This window comes from Vigna umbellata, chromosome 2 (assembly GCF_029865625.1).
Source record: "Vigna umbellata cultivar VRB3 chromosome 2, Vumbellata_1.0, whole genome shotgun sequence".
Classification (NCBI taxonomy): domain Eukaryota; kingdom Viridiplantae; phylum Streptophyta; class Magnoliopsida; order Fabales; family Fabaceae; genus Vigna; species Vigna umbellata.
Genome location: NC_142166.1, coordinates 44,238,841 through 44,265,477, shown reverse-complemented (window position 1 = coordinate 44,265,477; position 26,637 = coordinate 44,238,841). Strand labels below are relative to the sequence as shown.

Genomic DNA, 26,637 nt, shown 5'->3' with positions numbered 1-26,637 from the left:
ACATAAAGAAATTCAAAACTTAAACGAAGAAGGATTAGATAATTAATCGTAAACAGAGTATAAATAAAGAAGGATTATATAATTAATGAGTTTAATTAATAATTAAAATTTATCCAAATAATTATCTTCAAATTAGACAAAAAGGCTAATGTTAGTGTGTGTGCTTGTGTACTTTTTTATATAAAAAATTTAAATTTCTAAAATACATATAAAGGAATAAAATAGATAACATTTTTTTTGATATTTAGAAGTCTCATCAATATTTATAATATCATTTTACTTGTATGAAGTACAATAACAGTAACACAATATAAAAAGAAAAACTAATTTCAAACAATATTGGTCATAATATATAATATAAATTATACATATATTATTCATATAATTATACATTATCGATATAAAAAAACTATTATATTAACATACATTCTCAGAGTGAAGAACTCTATGAATAATAATAAATTATACATAATTCGTAATTTAATACACAAAAATCTTTAATTATACATGCAAAGATCTCTTTGGAGTTCTCATCGTTTTAAATTTTAATTTGTGTGATTTAGACTATCATTAAAACAAGTATAATTAATAAAAGTTAATATCGTAACCATAATTAATCACAATATTATTTCAAGTATTAAGATAATATATAACATTATGTATATTCACTTATTCTTTCTCAATTCAAATCATTTTATACATAAGTCAACTCCATATATATTCATTTGACTAATTCATGCATACATATATCAGACCATTTTTTTGTATCATGTGACCTATTGCATCAAGTCGCCAGAACAACATTGTAGTGTTGAACTTAACATCGTTAGTTCTAAAACTTTTAATATATTTTAATAATAAAAAACACATTATTTTCATTCAGAACTATTATAATAAAAATAAAATGTTTGTGTTATCAAATAGTGATCAATTAATACTTAAAATGAATAAAAATTAACATAAAACAATACTAAAATATTTGTTTCTTCACTGTAGAGGAGGACTCGAATAAATAAATAATGCATACTCCTTTCAAGGAATCCATGAGCATAGATAGCACTAAGCACATTGGAATGTCAACTGCCAGAATATTTTGATAGTGCATATGTTTTTCATATTACTATTCAGTTACAAATTGCCATGGAATTAATAGATATTATATCTACAAATTTTTAACTAACGGATTATATAAAAATTGTTATACTACAAATAATAATAGATAAGAAAATAAACTCTAATACATGTGAAAAAAAAAGGAAAAAGCTCAATTATAATTAGAAAAATATACACAATACAATACATGATTATTAGTATATATATATATATATATATATATATATATATATATATATATATATATAATAGTTTTGACAGCGATTAGTTTAAAAATTAAACTTTGGTTTTATAATTCAAACATATCCGTATCAAGTAAAAAAAAAAATTGATTTTGATTATCAACCGAAGCATAAAAATTCTTATTATGCTTTCGTTTGTTTAGAACCAAATAAATAAATAAAAAATATAAAAGAAATGTAGATTAAGTTTTGGTTCAAATAGTAAAGTAAATCTAAATTCTTTATGATTTCAAAGAAGATATTTAATTTTAAAGGTATCTGACATTGATTTTCATACCATTAAAATTAATAAATATTTTAAATAAAAAAATATATTAAGTTTCGGTTTTTCTAGAACTAAAATCAATTACCACTTTATTCTTCAATTATAAACAAAGCTTAATGTAGGCCTTTTTTTTAATTTCTTAAACTTATGTAAAATACCATATAAGCAACATAGAAATAACACATTATATTTTATTATACTTAGAATAAATCAGAATTTAGATACAAAAATTATCCTTCAAAAAAAATACATTAAACATAAAACGTACTTTAACATAAATATACAAAAAAAAATAATAAAAACATATTTATAAAAAATTATAAAATTTCATGAACATAGGAGCACAAAACAAGTTTGAATCGGAAAAAAAAAACAAAAAATAGTTATATTAGTGTTTCAAATAATAAATTAGAATAAAAAAAAAAACTTGAGTGAAACTTTTCCTTACTATTTCAAAACGGAAGCAAAGTAAAAGTTACGAAGTTGAAATGTAAAAGGAGAGAAAGAAAAGAGAATGGAAGAATAGTTGCGAAGTTGAAATGTAAAAGGAGAGAAAGAAAAGAGAATGGAAGAATAGACGAGTGGTAACAACATGGTAGTGTTTGACAATAAAAAGAGTTAAGGATGTTGACAAAATAATGTTCATAGAAAACTATAATATTGGAGGAAGATAGAAAACAATAACATCTTTTAAATTTTTGTTAAAAATAACCCTAAACAACATTTTAAGTTTAGGTTATAATAAAAATCAAAACCAAATCATTCCAATCAAATAAAATAATTAAAAAAACAAATTTTGAATTTTGTTGCAATGTTATTTAAAAATCGAAACACATAAGGATGTATAAGTCAAATATCCTCAGATAAAATAATTAAAATAATAATAAAAATTTAAAAAAATTGTGCATCTTTCAACTTCAATTGTTAGAGAACAAAGAGAAGCTACCAAAAGCAAATCTCCTTACTCAAATAAAATAATCAAAACAATAACAAAAATTTTAAAATTTTTTATATACTTTTTGACCCAATTACTAAGAAATTAAAACAAAAATTATATATGACTTCAGTTCATTCTCAACCAAATATTTATAAATGTTGGCAAAATTTGTAAAATTGTGAGTATGATTTTTTATATTTTAATTAGTTGAAAATTCAATTATATCACCTTATTTAAAAAGTCAAAATAATGATATATATTAACGGAGAGTAACCCTTTTTTTCCATTCTCATACAAGATATTCCATTATTCTTTATCCAAATAAAACACGAGCATAAGCATATATTTATCCGTAACGGAATGTTCTGCACCAAAATTAGTTGATTTCAGAAAGTTAGTTAAATTGTGTATTCTTTGTTCTTTGAATTTCTCTGTGCATGCATCAAATCACTTGAACAAAACGCAATAATAACTTAGTAAGAAATGCATTATATATGATTAAGATAGTGAAGAGATTTTTTAAGGGTTAACTACTCGATGAAGATTATTTTTGCATGGTAAAAAGTGTTTTGGAATAATTGTCTCAAAATATGTAGGAACGATCTATTGATAACTAGGGACAAATTCATCCAACAATTAATCAACAGATTTTTATTCATGCATAAATTATAGCATAAAAAAATTAGAAAATTGAAAGTTGAAACTCACGGAACTTCTTTGTTTAGAAAGTTTCCATTTTTAATATTTTTTTGAAAATTATTGATTTTTTTTAAATAGTCAAGTGTAGCTGTTTAAAAGAATGAAAGAGAGACTTAGAAAATTATAGAATTGTCATGAGAACTTAATTAATTATCTCTAATTGGTTTTTATTAAACAGTCTATTATAAAAAAAACATGAAAACGAGATTATTTATTGTTTGATACTATCCATATTCTCATTTAAGCATTCATATTAACGCTTAAACAATAATGGACAGTGAAAATAATAATCATTATATTAGCATTTAAGTGATATTCAACTCGATATTATTATTTTTCATATTTAAGTGAAATTCAATATAGTTCAAGATAAGTTACAAGTAATATCCTTCCTTCTCAGAACACTCAAAAGATAAAAGAAACAAAAATCATTGATAACGAGACTATTATTAGTTTACTTGAAAAATATTACACACACTACAAAAATTTTTAATTTTAGGAGAGGTTTTTTTCCGGCGGTTTTCAAAACCTCGGAAAATTTCCGACGGTTTAAAAGAAACCGCCCGTAACATTTATAATTTTTAATTTTTAAAATAATGTTTTTGCGCCTTCATTCTTTCTGCTTTTTTTTTCCCAAACCACTATCTTCTTTTTCCTTATGCCTTCATTTTCTCCCAAATCACAATTTTCATTTCGCTGCACCTCTCCGCCACCGCTGCCTGAAGCTTAATTCCATTCTCCGCTGCTCCTCTTCCTTCTCCGAGAAGCACCATACAAACTCCCCCAACTCCGATGACGTCGTCGAGCTTCCTCTCTTCCCTCTCCCTCTGGTGCTCTTCCCCGGCGCCATCCCCCCTTGCAGATCTTCGAGTTCCCCTACTGCATCATGATGCACACACTCCTCCAAACAAACCTCCGCTTCGGCGTCATCTACACGGATGCCGTCTTCGGAACTACCGCCGTTGACTGTGTCGGCGAAGTCATAAAGCATGAGAGCCTCATGGATGACCGCTTTTTCCTCATCTGTAAGGGCCAGGAAAGGTTCTGAGTGAACAGTGTGGTGCGCACGAAACCTTACCTGGTCTCGCAGGTGACGTGGCTCGAGGACCGACCATCTCCCTCCATCGACCTCGATCTGGACAGGCTGGCAACCGATGTGGAGACCTACATGAAGGTATTTTACTTGATTTAAGATGATGATGTTTAATGCAAATCATTAAGAAATTATTTGTTAATGTTTCTCATTTTGTTTGTTGTAAATCATTTACGTTCATATGAATTTCCAACAGTTCATCGTGATGTGATCAAGCGCCTTGTGAAAGACAAGTCAGAGAAAGTAGCAGCTGGTGTTGATGATGATTTTATTTCAGAACTCAAGCCTCTATCAAAAGAAGCCTGTAATTTCCACTTTACAATATGACAGTTGAAAGCTTTTGCTTTTCTTGTTTAAATGATTAAACAACTTCTAATGGTTTCAGAGTTTACTGTGATGATGGCATCTTGTTTTGATTAGGTAATTATCACTGATAATTTATTAATCTCTAGTTATTGCATCGTGTAGATTGGGATAATTGCAGCAAATGATGGAGTTTTACTAAGAAACCATATTCCACGCATTCTTAAGAACCATTTCAGGGGAAAGCTATATTAAGTAGATCTTCTTGATTTGTTTAATGAGGTAGTACAAATGTCAAAGTTTAAGTTATATGGGACTATTCTAATCAATATACTAAAATGTGACCATCTTGCTTTTTTCCTTTAGGTTGAGTTCCAGACTGCTTCAGGATAGATGATAGATCTAATTACCACACTGCAAGGAAGAAAAGACCTGTCCAAATACACATTAACTCTGTGAGTACGGGAAAACAAGGAGAACAATTGGAGAGAAATTATCATTGCTTAACCACTTTTTTGACAAACATGAAATCATGTATCATATGTAAATGTGACTAAAACAACTATAAGAAAAAAAAGTATAAATTCTTCTGCTAGAGAGTAAATCACGTCCTTTCTATAGAGTGCAATCAAGTGTATTCCGTAAAACCTGACTGGAAGCTGACACTAGAAGAGAGATAACTGCTGCCTTTTCCTAGTTCCTTCTTACACAGGTTACATGTGCATTGCTCATGGCGGGTGAGAATCTGGAAAACCATGTTGATGTGAAGAACATTCTTGTTGAGATGGGAACCTACTTTCAAGTACCGGTAATACTTTGCTAGTATAGTTTTGATCGCTTCTCTTAAGACCATTTAGACTCTAGAATGATGTCTGTCTAGTGTATACTTTCACTATCAGCTTAAAATATTTCATAAAAAACCGTATTTTGACGTATCTTTTCCCTTCCCCTTCCCCCTCTAATTTTAGGATGATTATTTGGATTGCTTTGGGGATCCTGATACTATTGGAAAGGTGAGAATCCTGGATAATTAATGGGACCAGATAGGTACAGATAGGTACAAATATTAAAAATTTTAAATGCTCTTGGTTAGTTGCGAAAGCTTTGAAGCTTACCAATGAGCAACAAAAGAAAGTTCTATACGTAAGTGATCATCTTAATATATCCCGCATTTATCCTGTGATAACACTGCACTAAATCACTAATTTTTGCGGTTTGCAGGACAACTATGGGAGTGCAGATCCAGAAAATGTTGCTAAAGTAAAGGCCCTGTATAACGAGCTTAATCTTAAGGTTTGAACTTCATCTACATCTACCTCATTAATAATTTGAGGAGTATGAGAGAAAGAGCTATGAGAAACTTTTACTTCCTACTGTATTGTTTTACAAATGCTTTACTTATTAATTATATCACCCAGTCTCATAGTCTGCAAAATTATAATCTGTTTGATTTTGAAAATTCCTCATTCTTGGATAGTAAATAAAAACCTTGAATCTTCTTTACTATGGCAACCTGTTTTAATGTATGATAGAACAACAGAGAATGATAATCACTGTTTTGTTGTAATTAAGAACAATATGATAGCTACAATCTTTCTTTGATCTTCGGTTAGTTTTATGAGCCATAAACAAAATATTATTTCTCACAATTCTAAATCATCAAACTACAATATGCCATAACAGACTTCTTTTAGTTTTTGTTTGATTAAATTGTTCGTTCAGTCTTTAAAAGTGTGATTCACATTTAATTATGCACGTATTAAAATGTTAAGAAGTGACTGATATCATTACTTATGTGCAGTATTAAAATTTTAATTATGCACGTATTAGTTTAATACTAAATTTGAAATATGGATAAAATTATTCCAAGAATAGCTTCAAAAATTTATTTATTTTTATTAAATGTGAGTTAGTCTTTTGTTATTCTTTTCTCAATAAAGTCTTTTGTCAAGTCCTATTACCTTCTTTTACCACTAATATTGTTCTAATATTTCTGTCTCTCCATAATGCAGACTTGTTGTAAAAGCATATGTATTTATGATTTTCAATTTTGGCCTTAAATTAAGTGTATGATAATGTTTCTGTTACTGAAAATTTATGGCTATTTAACTTTGTTTCAAATATATTTTTTAATTTATCCAGGATTCAAAAACTCGGTTTTTACTCTTTTTTCATTTCACCTTGGAAAATGTTGACACTTCACTTCCTATTATTATTAATGAATGTATCTTAATTTGAATTAATATTGAAAGTGTTATGACATGTTTTCTAAGTTGGTTATGTAGTTTCTAATATATCATATTTTAATATTTTTCAATTATCAATAATTTAATAATTTTTTTAATATATTATCAATAATTATTGTTTTATATTATAGGTATTTGAAAAAGAAGTGTTTCAAATAAAGACGATAAAAAAGTATCAAATGATGAAGACGATGAAGAAGTATCAAATGATGAAGAAGTATCAAATAATGAAGATGATGAAGAAGTATCAAATGATGAAGACGATCAAGACGATGAAGAAGTACAAAACTGATGATTATTATTCATAACATGTTTATTTTAATTTTTAGGAAACATTAATTGTATTTCTAATATTTATAATTTATATAATAATATTTTGGTATATATTTAATGTTTACATTTTATTTTGGTTTCATATTATTTAATTTTAGTTTATTTATGATAATCAAATAATTTGAATAATAAAAAATATTATTTATATTTCTGGAGGTTTTGGAAACCCAACTATGTAAACTCAGTAATTACCGGCGGTTTTGGGAAACCCTCACAATTACCGGCGGTTTTCGGAAAACCCTCGCTAATACCGGCGGTTTTCGGAAAACCCCCGCTAATACCGGCGGTTTTCGAAAAACCCCCGCTAATACCGGCGGTTTTCGGAAAACCCCCGCTAATACCGGCGGTTTTCGAAAACCCCCGTTAATTCCGGCGGTTTTTCAAAAAACCGCCGGTAATTATTTAGCGACGCTGCTTTTCCCATGGGTTTTGCTAACCGCGGGTAACGTACTTTCCGGGGGTTAAAACCGCCGGAAACTAAAAAAATAACCCCCGGTAAAATTGTACATTTTTGTAGTGACATAAACATTGTTGTCAATTATTTTAGTTATAGTTTCTTTCATTGATTACAAAAGATTTGCAAAACTTCCACACAAAAATAATGGTACCACTAAATAGATTTTTTTTTAAATATTGATAGCACACAGTTTGGAACTAAGTGCCTATTATAAAAATGAAACAAAAAGAGATTTTTTTTATTATTTATTTTTTTATGTATGGACACACACAAAGTTATAGTGTTTTTCAATGGCCATCACGGTCGTAAAAAAATGACCCGACATCCAAATTTTTGTTGTTTGTTTAGTAGACTAATAAAAAATAACCTAAGTTTTGACATTATTATTTATTAATTTTGACGAATAAAAGTGATTGACAATTGCATAAAGCTGCCTTAAAATCATAAATTTTATGAGAAGAATTTGTTCTCAAAGCTCAAGCTCAAGGACTACGGCCATCTAAAACAGTCGACGAACATAACTTAAATATTAAAAAGGTAATTATTATATAATATAAAGGATAAACACTCATATTTGTACAGTTGGCAGATCCTTTAAGCTACAAACTATATATTATAATATAGAAATAAATTAAAAATAGAAAGAAAAACTGAGACAAAGATATACGCAAATATGGGTACAAAGATTTGTTGAGCGAATCTGGTCTTGCGAGATGTTTGGTTAATTTAAAATTGCAATTTGGTCCTCTCGTATTGGTGTCAAAAGAATAAATAAGGATTATTATCATATTAAAATAATTTAAATATAATTTTTTAATAAAATTGTAAGAAAAATAATATTGAAAACGTTCGAAGACTAACAAATTTATTCTGAATCCAATGAAATTTAATAACAAGTTTATTTTGACATTAAGCCTTACTAACCTTCAATATTTGATATAGAATATTTTGATATCTTCGTCATATTTAAATTCAGATTCGTTGAAGATAAATCTCTTAAACTAAAACAAAAAGCAATAGTAAAGGGAATCAAACATTAAATTTTAATCTTTAATTACCAAATCACGTGGATCACAAGTGTTTGATTGATTATAATAAATATATTTGAATTCTATACATAGAGATATAGAAATATAGATAAAGATATACATATTCGTTTTATGTCGATAATATTTTACAGCAGTCAACTATGAACATTTTACATAAAAAATTAAAATATTATTTTGAATTAAATATTTTTTTAATCAGTAAAATTTTAACATAAAATTGAAATTTAAAATTTTAAAAATTAATAAATATAATCATTTTAATCTAACTACATTATTTTTGTTTTATATATAAAATATATTTTTAAACTGACATTTGACATGTAAAAAATTTAATATAATTAGATTAAAAAATATATATTTATTTATTTTAATGTTTAGAGACCGAAATTAATTAAAATTTCATTTTAATTTTATGTTAAAGTTCATAGATAAAAAAATATTTAATCCTACTATTTTTAATTCCAAATTTGTGAGATATTTTTTTAATCCAAAAAATTTTAAATAATCGATACATAATGTTTTTTTATTATATATATATATATATATATATGAATGGATGAGAGATTAAACTTACCCTTAACTTCCAAAACATAATTCCGTACTAGTTGTATGCATGAATAGAAAAATATATTAAAGTAACGTGATAGTTTTATATTTGAAAGGCAATGCGAAAGTTATTTTAAGAAAAGTGATAATCTATTTGTATTTATTGTGGTTTATACGTTGGGATATGTGGATAAGCACGTTTAACATAATAGGACATATAGTGAATAATTACTAAGAGGCTTAACCAATGAAATATTGAGAAAGTGGAAAAGTGGGCAGCTAGATGCATGAAAAGTATGAGTTGTTGTTCATGTGAGTAAAGCTTAAGTATAAGTCCTTCCAAATCAAGGTAAATCAACAAGACATTAAAGAACTTTGTCCTTCTTTATGCAAACACTAATTCACTAATTAAAGAAAAAGCAATTTTCACATTCCAAATTTTGTTCGCTTCTGTTTCCTGTGAGCCACTGAAATTAAAATAATTGTATTTGCTAATATTTTTATGTTACCTTTCTTATAATGCTTTTCGAAAGGTATACTGGATAACCACACACGTCATAAGAAATTAGGATCAACTAATCACAGTTAGATAAATTATTTTATGTTTTTCACTAAATTTAAAGCAAACAAATAAGATAGGATTAAACTAATCAAATGAAATATTTGTTAGTTAACTTGAAATAAGTTATAGTGCATTTAGCCTATTGTTTTATTATATGTGTTTTTGAAAAGATAAATTACTAATCACTTCTTTTAGTTGTCTTTGCTGGTTGAAATGACAGAGGAAGGAAATAAAGGATAAAACATCCTCTGAAAGTAGTGAAATTTGATGTGTTTTTTTTACTCTTATTCTCTACCATTCATCTTGTAAATACTTATAAAATGGTATTTTAGAATTCACATTACATTAAAAAGGAGTGAAATTCAATTGTTTTAACATTAAAATGATTTATTATAAATAGTTAGGTTATAAATGAACCTTATTATTTTTAAAACAGATCATTTCTTTATAAATCACTTTTTTTTAGATTTTTCTGACTATTAGAAGTTTTCTTTTTCAGTTTGTCTGTTTGAAGAATAAAGATAACATAAGTGTTTCTCACAACAAGCTCTTCAATTTGGATCAATCAATTTATTCATTTCCATAAATTAATTTTTTGCCCCTTTTCTCTCTATCTAATCTGTTTTGTCCTTGCATGCATTCCTTTTTTGGTTGTCCTTGTTGTTTAAGTCTTTAATATAAGTCTTTGTTGGTTAATGATCATAATGATATAGTTTGGTTGTTCTTATGATGTTTCTATGTGTAGATAAAACATTTTGTAAAGATAAATGAGTTATGGTGTTTTTGGAGATATTAAAGTTGTTTAAGAGATAAGGGAAGCTAGTATATTGTTGTGATTATGCTTCTATGATGATATTTACATTGCATGTTGATGATGTGATAAATATGATATATAATCTGCTACTAAATCTATGTTATTTATTATAGAATTGGTGATTTGTTGTGAATATAAGTGTTTTGTGTGTTGTTGGGAATATGATTAAATGTGGTTTGATATAGAAATTGGATGTGAATATTCTAAATTGAATAATTGACTTAATTGATACCAAATAAAGACTATTTTATATAAGATTCAATTAAGTAGATGTGTCACTTATAGTCAATTGGTCAATTGAACAACTTAGAGTTTTCTCATGTAGTGTTTGGTATTTTTCATGACATTAGGCGAAATTAGTGGCGTTGGACACTAGTTCAAAACTCAATTTTGGAAGCATTTTCGTTCCAGACCATTGGACACCAGGTTGTGTTGTTGGGCTACGCTTTGACAATGACCTTTTGACTTAGTTTTTTCTAAGCGAGCTTGTGCTTTGCTGGTCAAAACCAAAGTCAGTTAGCTCACTAACTTTGTACTGTTGGGCACCACCCTACCGTTAAACACAAATCTTTAATTTCATCTAGAGGTGTTGCATGGGCTTTTCTCTTTGAGCACAAGTGTGGCTTGCTGGGTGTCAAGCCCCTAGATAGCTAGCGTTGGTCGTGCCTTTGATTTTCTCTTGACACCAATATATTCTGCATCTTTTATGAGTTGTTTTTCACGAGTCTTTAAAATTATTTATTTTCTTAATGATGCATTTGGTTTGTAAATTGGAACAAAGGTGTAGATGAAGGAATTATAGGACATTTCCAGAGAGGAAATCCCTTTGAATATGTGTTTCCCTATGGTGTTCCTTGACGTGAGTACTGTTTCATTTTGTGTAGCTATCCTGAACTCTACTAATCATTTATACTCGTCATACTTATGTAGATAAATAATTAGGTGGTGAGAGTGACAGGAAGTTCTGTCAAGGACGACCCCAAAATTTTTATGACTATGATAAAGATTAACCTTGTGTGTATCATCTTAGTATAACAGTTTGGTAAAATAATGTTTTTATCATCATAAGTACATGACTTCATTAGTTTGACTAAATGACACATATTCAAATAAATTAATTATAAAGAGTTTGATTGCATGTATGCTTTTGTGTGGCAGTTAAATGAATCATTGTATTGTAGATATATGTTATTCCTTTTTTCATTTATAGCTCACCATGTTGTATGTTTTGTGATTGTTGTGTTATCTTATTCTCTTTATAATGATAACTTTATTAATATGAACAGATGAAAATGTAGGTATATAGATATCTTTTGTGAGTGAGAAACTAACTATATGAGTGATGGAACAATATTGTATAAGGTTAAGTATAATTTTAGAATATAATTATAACATAGTATCTTAAAATGTACATGTTTTATATTATTGTAATTTTATTTGTTAGACTACTATACTGATATAAAATATACTTTTAATAAACTATTTTTTGAATATCTATAATAAAATATTTTATTTTGGTAATATTATGCTATTAAAGTGAAATACTATACTTGATTTCATTTTACTTCTTATACATATTGCACAAATTATTCATAGAATATTTTTAAAAGAATCTATAACTGATACGTAACAATAGTTTATATTCAATACATTATAGAAACATAGCATAGTATCTTGAAATATACGTGATTTATATTATTGTAGTTTTATCTGTTGGACTATAATAATGATATAAAATATATCTTGGATAAACTGTTCTCTTAATATTTATAATGAAATGGTTTATTTTAATAATATTATGTTATGAGATCATACATCTTCTTTCATTTTGCTTCTCGTACATATACCACAAATTATTCAAAACATCATAGAGTTTTTTAAAAAGAATCTACAACTGATGCATAACAATAATTTATATTCAATACATTATAAGTATATTTTTTTCCTACTTTAACTTTCTACAATACAGTAAATGAAATAAAATGCTTTTATTTGCTAGTCATGCTATTTTTTTTTTTCAATCAAACAATTTCATCATAATTGTTGGTATTTTATTATATATATAAAAAAACGCATACACCTGTGTTTTTTTATACTATTTTCTAATATCACGTATGATGTGTGAAAAATTATGTTTGATCATGATTTTGAAGTTAACTTGTAACCATGCATATGTGTTAAATTTGTAAAGAAAAAGGAAATTGAATTGAAGAGATCATATGTGAATCGGGTAAGAGAATACATTATTAGCCTCTAGTTAAACAAATAACCCCATTTAAAAAGTATGATGGTAAAGAATACAGGATATGCATAGTGGTTGTACAATCCAAGAAATATTGAATCAAACCAAATAGTTAAATCACACTTAACAAATCTAAATTAAAATGATTTGACTAATTTAAATAATTAACTATAACTAGAGATATTTTTGTTTGCAAAAAAAAAAAATATCTTCCAGCACTAAAAAACTTTCAAAATGTAGAATTTTCAAAACTTTAACTTATTCATTACAAAAGAAACTTTACAATATAGTATAAAGCTTCCCAACTAGACCTGACATGTCATTAAATATATTACACTCAACTTGTTTTAACCCAATGAGAAATTGCTCAAGTGCTCTTAATTTTTTAAAGGCCTCATGCTTCACTAGTTTTAGGATAAACCAAAAGGTTTAGATGCACCTCTTTAATAAGAAAAGTGGTACACTTTGATAATGTATTATATTGAAAATGCTTATACTGAACTATGAGTTTTATTATATGGAAGAATTGTTAAAAATTTTATATCGGTTAAAGAAAAAATATTTTACATCAATTAAAAATAAAATTAATTTATAATATATAAATAGATATAAAATTTACAAAGTTTTACTTAAAAAAAACAACGGAAAACTTCAAATACTTTACGAGTTAGCATGTGAGGGAAATGGTGGTTGAAAGTTCCAACTTTTTGGAGTAAAATAGGAATGAATGAGAAAAATGAATTGATTAGATATAGTAGTGGGCATGAGTGCTATTTGTTCTATTCTTTTATGATTCTCTCTTCACAGTAGAAAAGAAAGGATTAAGGTGAAGAATATTCATGCTCAGCTCAGAACACTGTAACACAAGTCAACTGCAACTGTTCCAAGTAATCTATTACATATATAATTGCCTTTTAATTCTGCCTTTTTCGTTAATTCGGTGCAATGCACTCAGAACCACCAAGTTTGAGTGGCTGCAGCATCTTCAAAATACTACACTTTCATATTCGATCGTGTTTTCTCTGTAGTGCCCTCTCTCACATGCCATTATCCCACCAACAGTTGCTCACTTAATTACATAAACTTCATTGTACTATTCAGTATTTAGATTTGTTTGAACTTTGTATGAGAAATTTCAATAATTTCAAAAAATTAAAATATATAGTATTTATAATTATTATTTTTTGTTTTTTAAATAATTTATTTGAATTGAGTAATTGAAATATATTAGATTTTAATATTCTTGTTTAAATAAATAATTCAATTTCTATTTTAAGGAACGTTTGACTATATTCTTGGGTTCGAGTTGAGTTAATTTGATTTTCAGTCAAAGACGACTCATTTCAACTTTTGATTCGTGATTGACTCTAAAATATTCAACTTAGGTCAACTATGCTCGACTTTTAGTCTTGATTAACTTGTCTCAATTTTCAACAAGGATCGATTGATTTCAACCTTTAATCTATGTCGATTTGGCTTGGCCTCTGGTGTCAGTCAACTTGGCTCAAACTTTGAAACAAGCCAACTTGGCTCAAACTTCGAAACAAGCCAACTCGGCTCAAACTTTGAAACAAGCCAACTCGGCTCAACCTTTGGTCGGGTTTGACACAACTCGACCTTTGACACGACTTGACCTCGGGCTAGGTCGATCCGACTCGACCTTTAGCATGAACTAGACATTACTAGCACATATTGACTCAGCTTGACCTTTGGCACCAATCAACTTAGCTTGACCTTTGGTATCGGTCGACCGAGCCCGACCTTTGGCACCGAGTGACTTGACCCGACCTTTGGCACCGATCGATTTAGCCATGGTCAGATCGACTCGACCTCTGGCTTAGACCGTCTCGGCTCGACCTTCGGTTTGCTCCGTCTTTACTCGACCTTTGTCCCGGATTAACTTGGGTCCACCTTCGACCTTATTGACTTGTCTCGACATTTGGTCACGCTAATTTGGCTTAACCTTCAATTTATGTTAAATCAACTTGTCATTCGATTTATATCAAATTGACTTGAACTTCTATCTATCCTAAATCGGTTCAATTTTCAGCTTGTGCCAACTTTGCTCAACCTATAGTTCAATCAACTCAACTTGACATTTGACTCAGACCTTTAGCCTAAGTTGACTCAACTCAATTTTTGTGAGAAATATGATAGTAAAAAAAGAATGAAATTTCAAATTTCTTTTACTTTTAAAATATTTAAAATTCTTATATTTTATTCATTTAAAATATATTACAAAATTTCTTAAATTTGATTTTTTTTTATTTTATCTAGTCATTTTAATATAGAAATAATTAAAATTTTCAAATAAAAAAATTACTCTGTCTCATCCAAACTTAACATTAGGTTTCTCACTTATTATTTTATACTTTTCCAAATTATACAACTATTCACTTTCCACCATATATTCAATTATATATATATATATATATATATATATATATATATATATATATATATATATATATAATTTTTAAGTAATGATTATTTAAACTAATTTTTTTTACTTTTTAAATGACCATTAATTTAAATTTAGTTATTTTTTAAATTAAAATAATTGTTGTATGCTTTTATGCTTTGACATTAATTGTTATTTTTTTTAATTAAAGTAATTATCTACAATAAAAAAACATAATGCATATATTTTTATTAGTCTATAGAAGAAGATTCAGGTTTTTAATGTACACATGTTTTTTCAATAAATATTATTTTACCAATTTTTAAGTGAGTAATTATTTAAACTTAACTCTTTATTAAATATGATTTTTTAATTTAATAAATAAAATTATAATTTTATTAATTTGCGTGAAAAAACTCAACACACATGATGTAATTATGTATTTTCACAAGTATTATATAAAAATAATTTATTTTTTGGGTGTAGTCGTTATTTTTCTAATTTTACCTTTTAATAAGTAAAATGTTTTTTTTCAAATAAAATAATTAACTTATATATTTTACCTTTTAGTAAATTTTTTGAAATTTAATAATTTTTTTCTATTTGATGTTTTTTTCTTAAAACTTAACCATTCTTTAAATAAAATAATCATTTATCTTTTATGATAAATAAATAAAAACTGTTTCTACAATCCACATTTAAATTGAGGCCTAAAATAATTTAAATATTTTTTTCTTTAAAACGTTTTTTAAGAACAAACTAATTTTAAATATAATCATAATTCACTATTAAACAACGATTTAATAATTGATGTGATTCAACTTTCAAAACTTTTGAAATAAAATTGAACCTAAATTTGAAGGTAGATTTGGTAGAAAAATATGAAATAAACGTGTTTCGAAAAATTTATATTAAGCAATATACGAGTAACTTATATGTGGCATACTATTGATAGAAATTCAAATGTTAATTTGAATTTAACGTTTAATAGAAATAAGAAAAAAAAAACTACAAATATACTATTTTGAGAACATGTTATTTTTATTTATTTCTCTTCATCTGGAATCTAAGGTAGAACTGTCAAAACGGGTAACCCGACCCGACCCACCACGGATTGGTGGGTTAAACGGATTGGCTCATTGGCTCACTTAATTATAACATTACTTTGGTCGATCAAATTGAAAGAGTAATAATTGAACCAATTGATATAAAAGAAAATGAAACAAAAGAAATATATTGTTATATATATTCTAAGCTATCAACCATAAAATTATACCAATTTAGTTTAATGAGGCATACACAACCGTTTGATCAAGAAACTACATATAGCTCTTAACAAAAATATATAACACAAGATAAAACTGTCATGCTTGTAAATAGGTCTAAAAACATGATAAAACAAATGATATATTTTTGAATTATCCAATTTATAATATTATCCATATATTAAATTGGAGTCCTGAATGGATAAATTATGCTCTCTTGAAGCATCTTCTTCTTTATCTCCATCTATAATATTATCCAATCTATAATCTTAGAGTTTTATTTGTAGAGGAGAACTTTTGGAAAGACAGCAATGCAAAAGGCTATTGCTAAGAACTTTTGGAAAGACAGCAATGCAAAAGGCTATTGCTAAGTAAATGTTGTACATTTTGAATAATTAATTTGATTAATTTAATTTCAATAAAAAAATATAGGATTTGAATAATTAATTTAATTTAATTAAAAAAAATAGGTGGGTTGGTGAGCCAACCCGACCCACCACGGGTTCAACCCGTGTGAGCTGGGTTCTTAGTGAGCCTGGTCAAAATTGGCTCGCATCAAAATTTTTGTATTTTTTTTCAACCCAACCCGACTTAAACCCATGGTGAGCCGGATTGGCTCACGGGTTTCAACCCATTTTGAGGCACTAATCTAAGATGCTCTTAAGACTAAAGAGAAAAAATTAATCTATATTTATTTCCAATATTTATTTTTAAAGACTAATATACGTTATTCATTAATTATTCTCAATATTTAATGCTTTTGTTTTTTTTAAGAAAAATTAAAATTTATTTTAATTATAAAAAAGTTTATTACTCATTAATTATATGATTTATTTGTGATTCATAATCTATGAGTTATGTTTCATATACGTGTAATTTACAAAATAAACATATTAATTGAAACACCATTGACTAAGATTAATCTAATCAATTATGATTGCATTAAATAACAAAAGCCCTACGTGCAAAAAATAGAGAAGGGTAAAAGAAAAATCTAAAACAAAACAATAAAATTAAATAATTAAGATTTTAATTTATTATTTAATATAATTTTAAAATTTAACTTTTTATTTGTTTTAAAATTATAAAAAAATTCGATACGAATATTTAGAGCTATCAAAACGGGTAATCCCGTTTGACCCGACCCACCACGGGTTGGTGGGTTAAACGGGTTGGATCATTGGCTCACTTAATTAACTTTTTTTCACCCTCTTCTTCTCAGATTTTTATAACATATTACTTTGATGGATCAAATTGAAACAATAATAATTGGACGAATTGATATAAGAGAAAATGAAACAAAAGAAATCTATTGTTATATATATATATATATATATATATATATTCTAACCTATAAATCATAAAATTTTGCCAATTTAGTTTAATAAGACATACACAACTGTTTGACCAAGAAACTATATATAACTGTTAACAAAAATATATAACACAAGATAAAATTGTCATGCTTGTAGGTAGGTCTAAAAACAAGATAAAACAAATGATATATTCCTGAATTATCCAATCTATAATATTATTCATCTATTAGATTGGAGTCTGAAATGAATAAATCCACAGTATTATGCACTCTTGAAGCATGTTCTTATTTATCTCCATCTATAATATTGTCTAATCTATAATCTTAGGATTTTATTTGTAGAGGGGACCTTTTGGAAAGACAGCAACACAAAAGACTATTGCTAAGTAAATGTTGTACATTTGAATAATTAATTTAATTAATTTGATTTTAATAAAAAAATAGGATTTGAATAATTAATTTAGTTTAATTAAAAAAATAGGTGGGTTGGTGAGCCAACCCAACCCACCACGGGTTCAACCCGTGTGAGCCGGGTCAAAATTGGCTCGCATCAAAATTTTTGCATTTTTTTCCAACCCAACCCGACTCAAACCCATAGTGAACCGGGTTGGCTCACGGGTTTCAACCCATTTTGACGGCACTATGAATATTTCAATATATACATGAATTGCATAGAATATTTCAAGTTTGATATTAATCATTTGAAATTTAATGTTGTAATGTTAACAAATAATGTGTTGGATCACTATACATTACAATTTTGATACATGAGAAGAAGTTTAAACTTTTAAGAGAAACTATTTAACATAATCGAAATGTTTAAACTAAAATTATACCATTACAATATCTGAACATCAACATAAAATAATTATAATAGTCCAAACAGATATAGGCAGTAATCAATTACACGACAAATAAGTTAATGCAAAAAATCGAACTTACACTTTATAAGTTACAAACACAACACAAAGTCTGTTGTATCGTGTGATAGTTTAGTTAATCTTAGATTAAATGGTCGATAAAGTTATGAACATTACGATGATTATCAAAGAGATCGAATGATTGTATCTTACATATTGAATGGTGATCCCTCTTAAACAATGATTAGATCTAATGGATAATATTGTCAAAATGGGACATTCGATTTGATCCAGTTTGGTCAACTATGAGTTGATTACTTAGTAAGTCAAGTTAACCTGATATACTTATTAGCGAGGCGAAAAAATTCGAACTCGAGTTGGTGGGTTAAACAAACCGACTTACTTAATTATAATTTTTTTAAATCCAAAAAATACTCTAAAATGATGTTAAACTCAAAAGACAATTTAAAATAATAAAAAAAAGTAACATACAACTCAAATGTAATCCAAAAGTAAACTCAAAAAATGAATAGATAAGTTTTTATTATTAATCATTTTATGTAATTTATTCATTTATAAGATTAGAGTATTAAATGAATAAATCTATAATATTTTATTCTTTTGAAATATTTTTTTATCTCCATTTATAATACAATAAAAAATATTAACTAATAATATTGAAATACAAAGTAATAAATAATTAAATTAAATTAAGATCGTTGATGAGCCATAACTCACTACGGGTTGAACCCACGTGAGCAAGGTTCTAAGTAGGTCAGGTTGAAAATTAACTTGTATAAAAAAATTACATATTTTTTGAACCCAACCCGGTTCAAATATGTGATAGGATGGGTTGGCCGCGGATTCTAATCCACTTTAACATCACTACTGGCGAAGATTACTCTATGGTAAAACATGAATAAAATCAATTGAATCATAATTAAGCCGTCAATAATTCAAAATTCATTCTGAAATTTATAAATACAAATTTAAAAAAAAACGATTGCATTTATTATACATTAACTAGATATTTGACTTTGACGTTAAAATACTTTCTACAATTATCCTTTCAATTTGATCCAAGGGACAAACAATAATAAAAACAAACACCAAAACTCAAAATACTTACACTTTGTTCACTTGAATGAATTTGGGAGAAAGTGATTGAATGAATTTGAAGGTAAATTTTTTATTGTTTATTTGGGTGAATTTGGAAGTAAGTGAAAGTGAATTTCGAAGTAAATTTTTTTAATCTCAATCAAATCCTACACTAATTCTCACAAACTTTATTTCTAAATCCACTCTCATTCACTCTTAAATCCACTCAAATAAACAATAAAAAATTTATCTTTAAAACCTCTCAAATTCATTTAATTACTTTCTTCAAATCTATTCAAGTGAAGAAATGAGTAATGAATAAAAAATTTCAATCCATAATCGGAACAATAATGAAATGAAACAGCTGTGAAAACTGATGATTTCTGATCCAACAGCTGCAACTTAGGCACATTATTAATCATGAATTTTAACCATATATATAGAACAGGACTTTTATGAACGCTTCAACGTTGAAGTGAGATGCCAAATGCAATGAAACAATTAAAGGTAGAAAGAAACAAAATCATGTTTTGTTTTGGTTTCAAAGATGTCCCCTGTCGTATCTCGATAAGTCACTTCTTAAACAGATGCATTCGTTGTCACTTCCTATGAGAAGGTTGCACATAAATATCTACCTGGTCTCATTCAAGATTTGAAATCTCACCTTTTAAGAGTGTGTTATTTTTTTTATTAACTGCACATATTATCATTCGCACTTAATTGCATGTCTTTTATAGATAGTATATATATTGTAAAATTATATGAAAGAAATTCCATAAATGACAGTTAAGCACATGCTAGAAATTGTGGGAATTAATGTGACAGAAAAATATATAACATAAAAAAGTTGTTGAGAATCACAATGGTTGAGAGTTTAACCCAATAAACCTTAATGTTGTATAGTAATTTTCTAAGCAACTCTTAAAGTGGTTTGCTTCTCTTTTGGGTTTTCTTTTTTAAGGAAAGGGGAAACCTGTTATGCTTTTGGGTATGTTCATCCACTTTATGGAGTGAAAGGTCACATTTCCTGCATAACAATGTCTCTTCTTGGAAAAACTATACATGAGCACTTTTATTATTAAAGAAAATTGCTACTCTTAAAATTAACTTATAAGAAAAATTTCTATTTATATTTTTTTATTTTCTTATTTTTAATTGAAAGTGAGATTTCCTTTATATTTCTTTTATAATGAGATATATATTTTGAATGTCAAATTAAATAATAATGATTCTATAACGAATACCATGATAAATTCAAAACAATATATTTTTTTATAATGATAAAATAATAGATTTAACAAATAACAAATTTTGTTAAAATAAATTTTAGATCACTTTAATATCATAGATTAAATTTTAAATTTAACTCAATTCTTATTATATCATTTCAAAGGGTAAAAAATATAATATTTATATTATTTTATCCTCACTCTTCATTTATGATAATTTCAATTATAATCATGATCCGAATTTAATTTTAATTTTTTTAAATTGTAAGGAAAAGAGATTAGAAATAAGTAAGAAGTATTTTAATATTAACGTGTAAACTACAAATATGAGAAGAAACAAAAAAAAAAAAAGACAAAAGAAAATGAAATCAATGACAGTTTCAAATTATCAGTTAGTATTAAAAAGTCAGGTAATAAGAATTATATTATAAATAGTAAATTTAGAATATATAACGTGTCATCCTTATATATATATATATATATATATAAGGCACATATTATCAGTATAAATAAATTCAAACATAAAAGAAAATAACTCTTTTAACGCGTGCGGATATTTTACATATGATAAAATTAAATAAAAATGTATAAATAAGATTCAAGCATTATTTTGTAAGTTAATTTGATAAGATTAAATAGATTGTAAACCTATTTATTAAGATTTCATGTAATTTAAAATTATAAATATATACTTTTTAAATAAGTACCAGCATTGGTCTAAATAAACTTATCTTCCACAAATACTCCGGATTGGATGCTTGATTTCCGATAAAACCAATAAACCCTTTGTTTATATCCTCACAAAACCAAACAAATGAAATTCAAAAACCACTTGGGCCAAATCTAGCAACCAAAAGCGGGGGCCCAATTAGTGACTTTGGGCTCTACGATTAGAAGAAGCCCGTTCGCACTTTTAACTTTGCACGAGTTCACTGATTGCTTAGGTCACAGTGCAGAGGCAGAGGGAGAATTTTTTGGCGACACATTTCCGTCGTTCTCCGCCGTTCATCATCGACGACGTCGCTCTTTTGTTTCCGTGGGGTTTTGGAAGGTGTGGGGCGTACGTAGATCGACACTGTAATTTTTCTTGTTCTTCTTCGACTTTTATTTGCTTATATTAACTCTATAACCTCACAGACACCTAGGATTGAATGATTTCACAGGATATGTTATTAACACTTTGTTATTTGTAGAAACATGCTTGTATTATTGCATTAAACTGATGTAGAATAGTGTTGTCATTGTTTTGGACTTGTGTCAGTTCCAATGGCGTCTTCTAAGAGGCCGAATGTAGAGCCTAACGGGAAAGGGAAACGCCAAAAATCTTCCGGTGGTTTTTCGTCGTTGGATGTTTCTCCAGGGACTGCGGTTTTCCGTTTGCTCTGTCCCGTTTCAAGAATTGGCAGTGTTATTGGAAAAGGTGGTGCCATCATTTCACAAATTCGCCAAGAAAGTGGTGTGAAGGTTAAGATTGAGGAAGCTATACCTGGGTGTGATGAAAGGGTTATCACTATCTCAGGTTCTGATAAAGAAGCGGAAGAAGTTCATGCAGAGCAGGTAAGGGAGGTTAACAATGATAATGCTGGAATCGAGGGGAAAGGGGATGAAGAGGAGAGGGATGGTGGTGATGGTGCTGGTGATGATAATGAAGAAAAGGAAGATAAAAGTTCGGTTCTCGTTGAAGATTCTCCCAGTGAAAAGGGGAATTCCGCCATTCGGAAGGCTATATCATTAGTTTTTGAGAGAATGGTTGAGGGAGTAGAGGAGATGAGTGAAGGGGATGAAGAAAGTAATAAATCTTCTACCCTTGTTTTTAGGTTACTTATTCTTACTACTCAAGTTGGATGCCTTCTGGGAAAGGGTGGTAGTGTGATTAAGAGAATGGCAGCTGAAAGTGGTGCACATATTCGGATCCTTCCTAAAGACAAACTTCCAGCGTGTGCATCAGCTTCTGATGAGATAGTTCAGGTAGATGTTTGTGTTCCATTATCCCTTTTCGGTTCAGGGTTATTTAATTAAATCATAGTACCATAGGTAGTTTTATTTGAAGTAGAAAATATCTGGCTGGAATGTTTGCTTTGTCAAATGTTATTTAGTTAACTATCTGAACCCTGAAATTAATTTGATTGATACCTGCATCTATGCATTTTGAGTGGTACATAATGAGGCTGATGTGCAGAAAAGGGGTTCTATAACTTCCATGTTGGTGCTTGCTTGTTATGATTACTCATTTTAAGACCTGTTCATGGGAGTTACTTGTTTCGGCAGTATTTTTTATATGTATGCTATGATGTAGATCTCAGGAGGAGTAGATGTTGTCAGGAAAGCTCTTCAATCTGTTTCTCATCAACTATTGGAAAATCCACCCCGGGATCATGAATTGTCAGCTAATTTTAACGGGTCTTCTCATTCATCTGGACAATTCGCACCTCACAGCCGTTCTTTTGGTGGTCAACCTTTTGGTGCTGCCCATGATATTTCTATTTTTCATTCTGGCCCTCCATTGATGTCCAAGTTTCATGAAGCTGCCATTCACGGTCGCACGAGACCTATGCAGGAAATGCTTACTTTTCGTTTATTGTGTCCTGTGGAAAGGGCAGGAAATGTAATTGGTAAAGGTGGAACAATCATAAAGACACTTCAGCAAGAGACAGTAAGTGATATCAAGATTGTAGAAAGTCCTCCAGATTCAGAGGATTGTGTTATTGTTATATCTGGTCCAGCGGTATGGTTCAAGTTTCCATTTTCTCATCTTGGCTATTGTTACGGAGCGATGTTTGTTTTTCACTTAAGTTAGATTAATATTTGCAGCACCCAGAAGATAGAGTATCCCCTGTGCAAGAAGCTGTATTTCGTGTGCAAACTAGAATAGCCAAGCCTATGCCTGATGCCAAAGAACATACAATGTTAGCAAGGTTTCTTGTTTCTTCCAATCAAATAGGTTGTCTCCTCGGCAAGGGTGGTTCCATCATAACTGAAATGAGGAAGAAATCAGGGGCCCATATCCGTATATTAGGAAAGGATAAGGTTCCAAAGTGTGCTTCAGAAGATGAAGAAGTAATTCAGGTGCGAATTATATCTTGTAATTGTTTAAAGATTAAATCAAACTCCTCCTCCTTGGATTCATGATTTTATTACAGAATAGAATGTTTGAGATTTATTTGGGAAAACTAGAGTGGATATGGTCATACTGTGAATTCCTCTAGTTTTCAAAATGAGGAGTCAGATTAACTTTTTGATTTCATGGTAGTGTAATTAATTTCATTAATTGGCATCACATATGCTTGGTGGTCAGTTTTGGTTAGTTTAGACTGGTTTTACCTTCTAGTGCTATTTAATGTTTTTCCTGTATATTTTCTGACAGGTAAACGGAGAAATTGAGGCAGTGCATGATGCTCTTATGCAAATAACTACTAGATTAAAGCATCATTTCTTCCGTGATTCACATCCATCTGTCAATTATCCTTCAAATTCTCCATTTGTGGATCAACTTCCTCCATTCCCACCTTATTTAGGAAGACGGGGACTGTCACCTCCTGGGATGTATTCTGACCTTGGTCCTCCACCTTATGCGGGTTTTCCTCATGATGACCGTCCTCCATTTTTGAATAACATACACAGACCAGGCATTCCTCCTCACATATCTGAAAGGAAGCATTGGGGTCCTCAGGTATTGGACACTAGTTACTTTTTGTATCAGTTTTGGTTTAAACGCTACTGTATCATTTAAATTATCATCAAACACTTGGGCTACATGTTGAAGTTGGTGTAGTTAAAATAAAAAATTGAAATGGATAAGGGAGGGTGGGAGGAATGATCTTACAGGCTTGGTTGACATCAAAATGAATATTTATGATTGTATGTAATTGTAATATATTTGATATATTTTTTTTCAACTGAAGGCATGTTTGCTTTTTAATTCTGAACTGTTTAAAGGTGCTTATTTTACAAAATATTTTCTTTCAGTTGTGACTTGCATAATTACTAAAGAGATACAAACAAAATTGCAACGTAGATCAATATCTCGCACAAATTTTATTTTTAATTCTGGGGCCTTTTGGCAGGCTACAGCCTGAGGCTGATATAAGCTTTGTTCAGATAAATACCAGTCAATAGAAGAGTAGAGCACTAGACTTTGGACTAATATCCAGTTGTCCAGGCCAAATTAGCTGGTCTGTATCTCCCAAAATGGAACCTTCAGAAGGAATGACATTCCACTCTTTAGCTTGGATTTCTGAGAACTGAGAAGCCATAATGTCTTAGAATTTCTCATTTATGAACTGATATGTCTACGTGTGTTGTTTTTTTTTTTTTTATTTCTAGGGGGTACTTGAAGGTGGCTCACGCATTGGCTTGCCAGACTTTCCAGGAGGTCCTCCTAGAAGAATTTCAGGATTTGCAGGGTTTGTCTAGTCTATTGCATCATCACTGTCAATATGCTTGTTTTCCTTATTATTTCTTCTGAATTTTCAATTTGTCTTCTATTCTCTGTATCTCTCAATACTGAGGTTATTTACCCGTTGCAGGGGTAGCCAACCAATTATCACAAGTACCACTGTTGAAGTTGTTGTTCCTCGAGCACTGGTGCCTGTAATATATGGGGAAGATGGTGAATGCCTGAAACAAATACTTCAGGTGAACCTTTGCATCTGATAATTATGGATGTTAATTTTGTAGATTTTATCTGATGGTTAGACCTAGTGGGATAAGTTTTTGTTGTATTTGGTTGTTAGATGATTTTAGTGCTTTACAATTTAAATAAGCTGCTTGGCCAAACATGCATCCACACCTGCACCAATACTTTATTGTATAAGTCTGTGTTTACTGTGGTCAAGGAACTTTAATTTTTGGACCCTTAAGTTTGTTGTGTGTTGTCACGTAGCGGAAATCACTTTTTGATACAAGACTTTTTTGTTGTTATTAGTTTTTACTGAGTGATTTTGGCCCCTCTAGGTGTTTCTAGCAATTATGTCCATCTATTTTAAAATTAAGCGACCTTGGTCCTTTGGATGATTTACATTTTTGATACACTAAATGCTTTAATTGTTTAAAATGAGAGAAATTGAACATTCAAGTTAAAGAAGTGCATCCTAATCTCTAACCCAGTACAACATGACAGCAGTGAAAATGAACAATGAAAATATTAACTCCTTAATTTTAATTAGAACATAATTTGTTGGATGGTGGGATTATGATGATATCATTATATAATTCCTTACGAATTTTGACATTTACTATGTGATCTACACAGATCTCTGATGCAAATATTACTATAACTGATCCAAAACCCGGAGCTGTGGAAACTAAAATTATAATATCTGGAACCCCTGAGCAAACTCATGCAGCCCAAAGTCTTATTCAGGCATTTGTCATGAGTGAGAGGGAGTCTGGTTGATCTCACTATTTGGGTAATATACTAATAGGTTTGTATCTTTAGTCCGGAAGTTGTAATTGAGCCTTTCTGCTTAATTTTCTTCCTGTCTTAATTTTTAGTAGGCATGTGGTATAATCTGTGAAATATTATCCTATAGAAATATGACTATGCCCCCCTCTGTGCTTTTATGTGCA

The 26,637-nt window shown here is 28.9% G+C and overlaps 1 protein-coding gene and 1 pseudogene across 2 annotated transcripts; both read left to right on the top strand.

Moving 5' to 3' along the window:
- Nucleotides 1-4,245: 4,245 nt before the first annotated feature.
- Nucleotides 4,246-6,057, top strand: LOC148204086 (farnesyl pyrophosphate synthase 1-like; annotated as a pseudogene).
- A 15,940-nt stretch (nucleotides 6,058-21,997) lies between these two features.
- On the top strand, nucleotides 21,998-26,637 carry LOC124823660 (RNA-binding KH domain-containing protein RCF3-like). Of its 2 annotated transcripts, XM_088106985.1 has the most exons (8): nucleotides 21,998-22,146; nucleotides 22,331-23,037; nucleotides 23,366-23,794; nucleotides 23,881-24,135; nucleotides 24,434-24,739; nucleotides 25,393-25,472; nucleotides 25,596-25,704; nucleotides 26,321-26,637. In XM_088106985.1, exons 2-8 carry the CDS (start codon nucleotides 22,336-22,338, stop codon nucleotides 26,462-26,464), a joined length of 2,025 nt encoding a protein of 674 aa, XP_087963111.1. In that variant the 5' UTR covers nucleotides 21,998-22,146; nucleotides 22,331-22,335; the 3' UTR covers nucleotides 26,465-26,637. The 2 variants fall into 2 exon arrangements, with proteins under 2 accessions (XP_087963111.1, XP_087963112.1); XM_088106986.1 differs by lacking the exons at nucleotides 25,393-25,472; nucleotides 25,596-25,704; nucleotides 26,321-26,637 and adding an exon at nucleotides 25,134-25,373.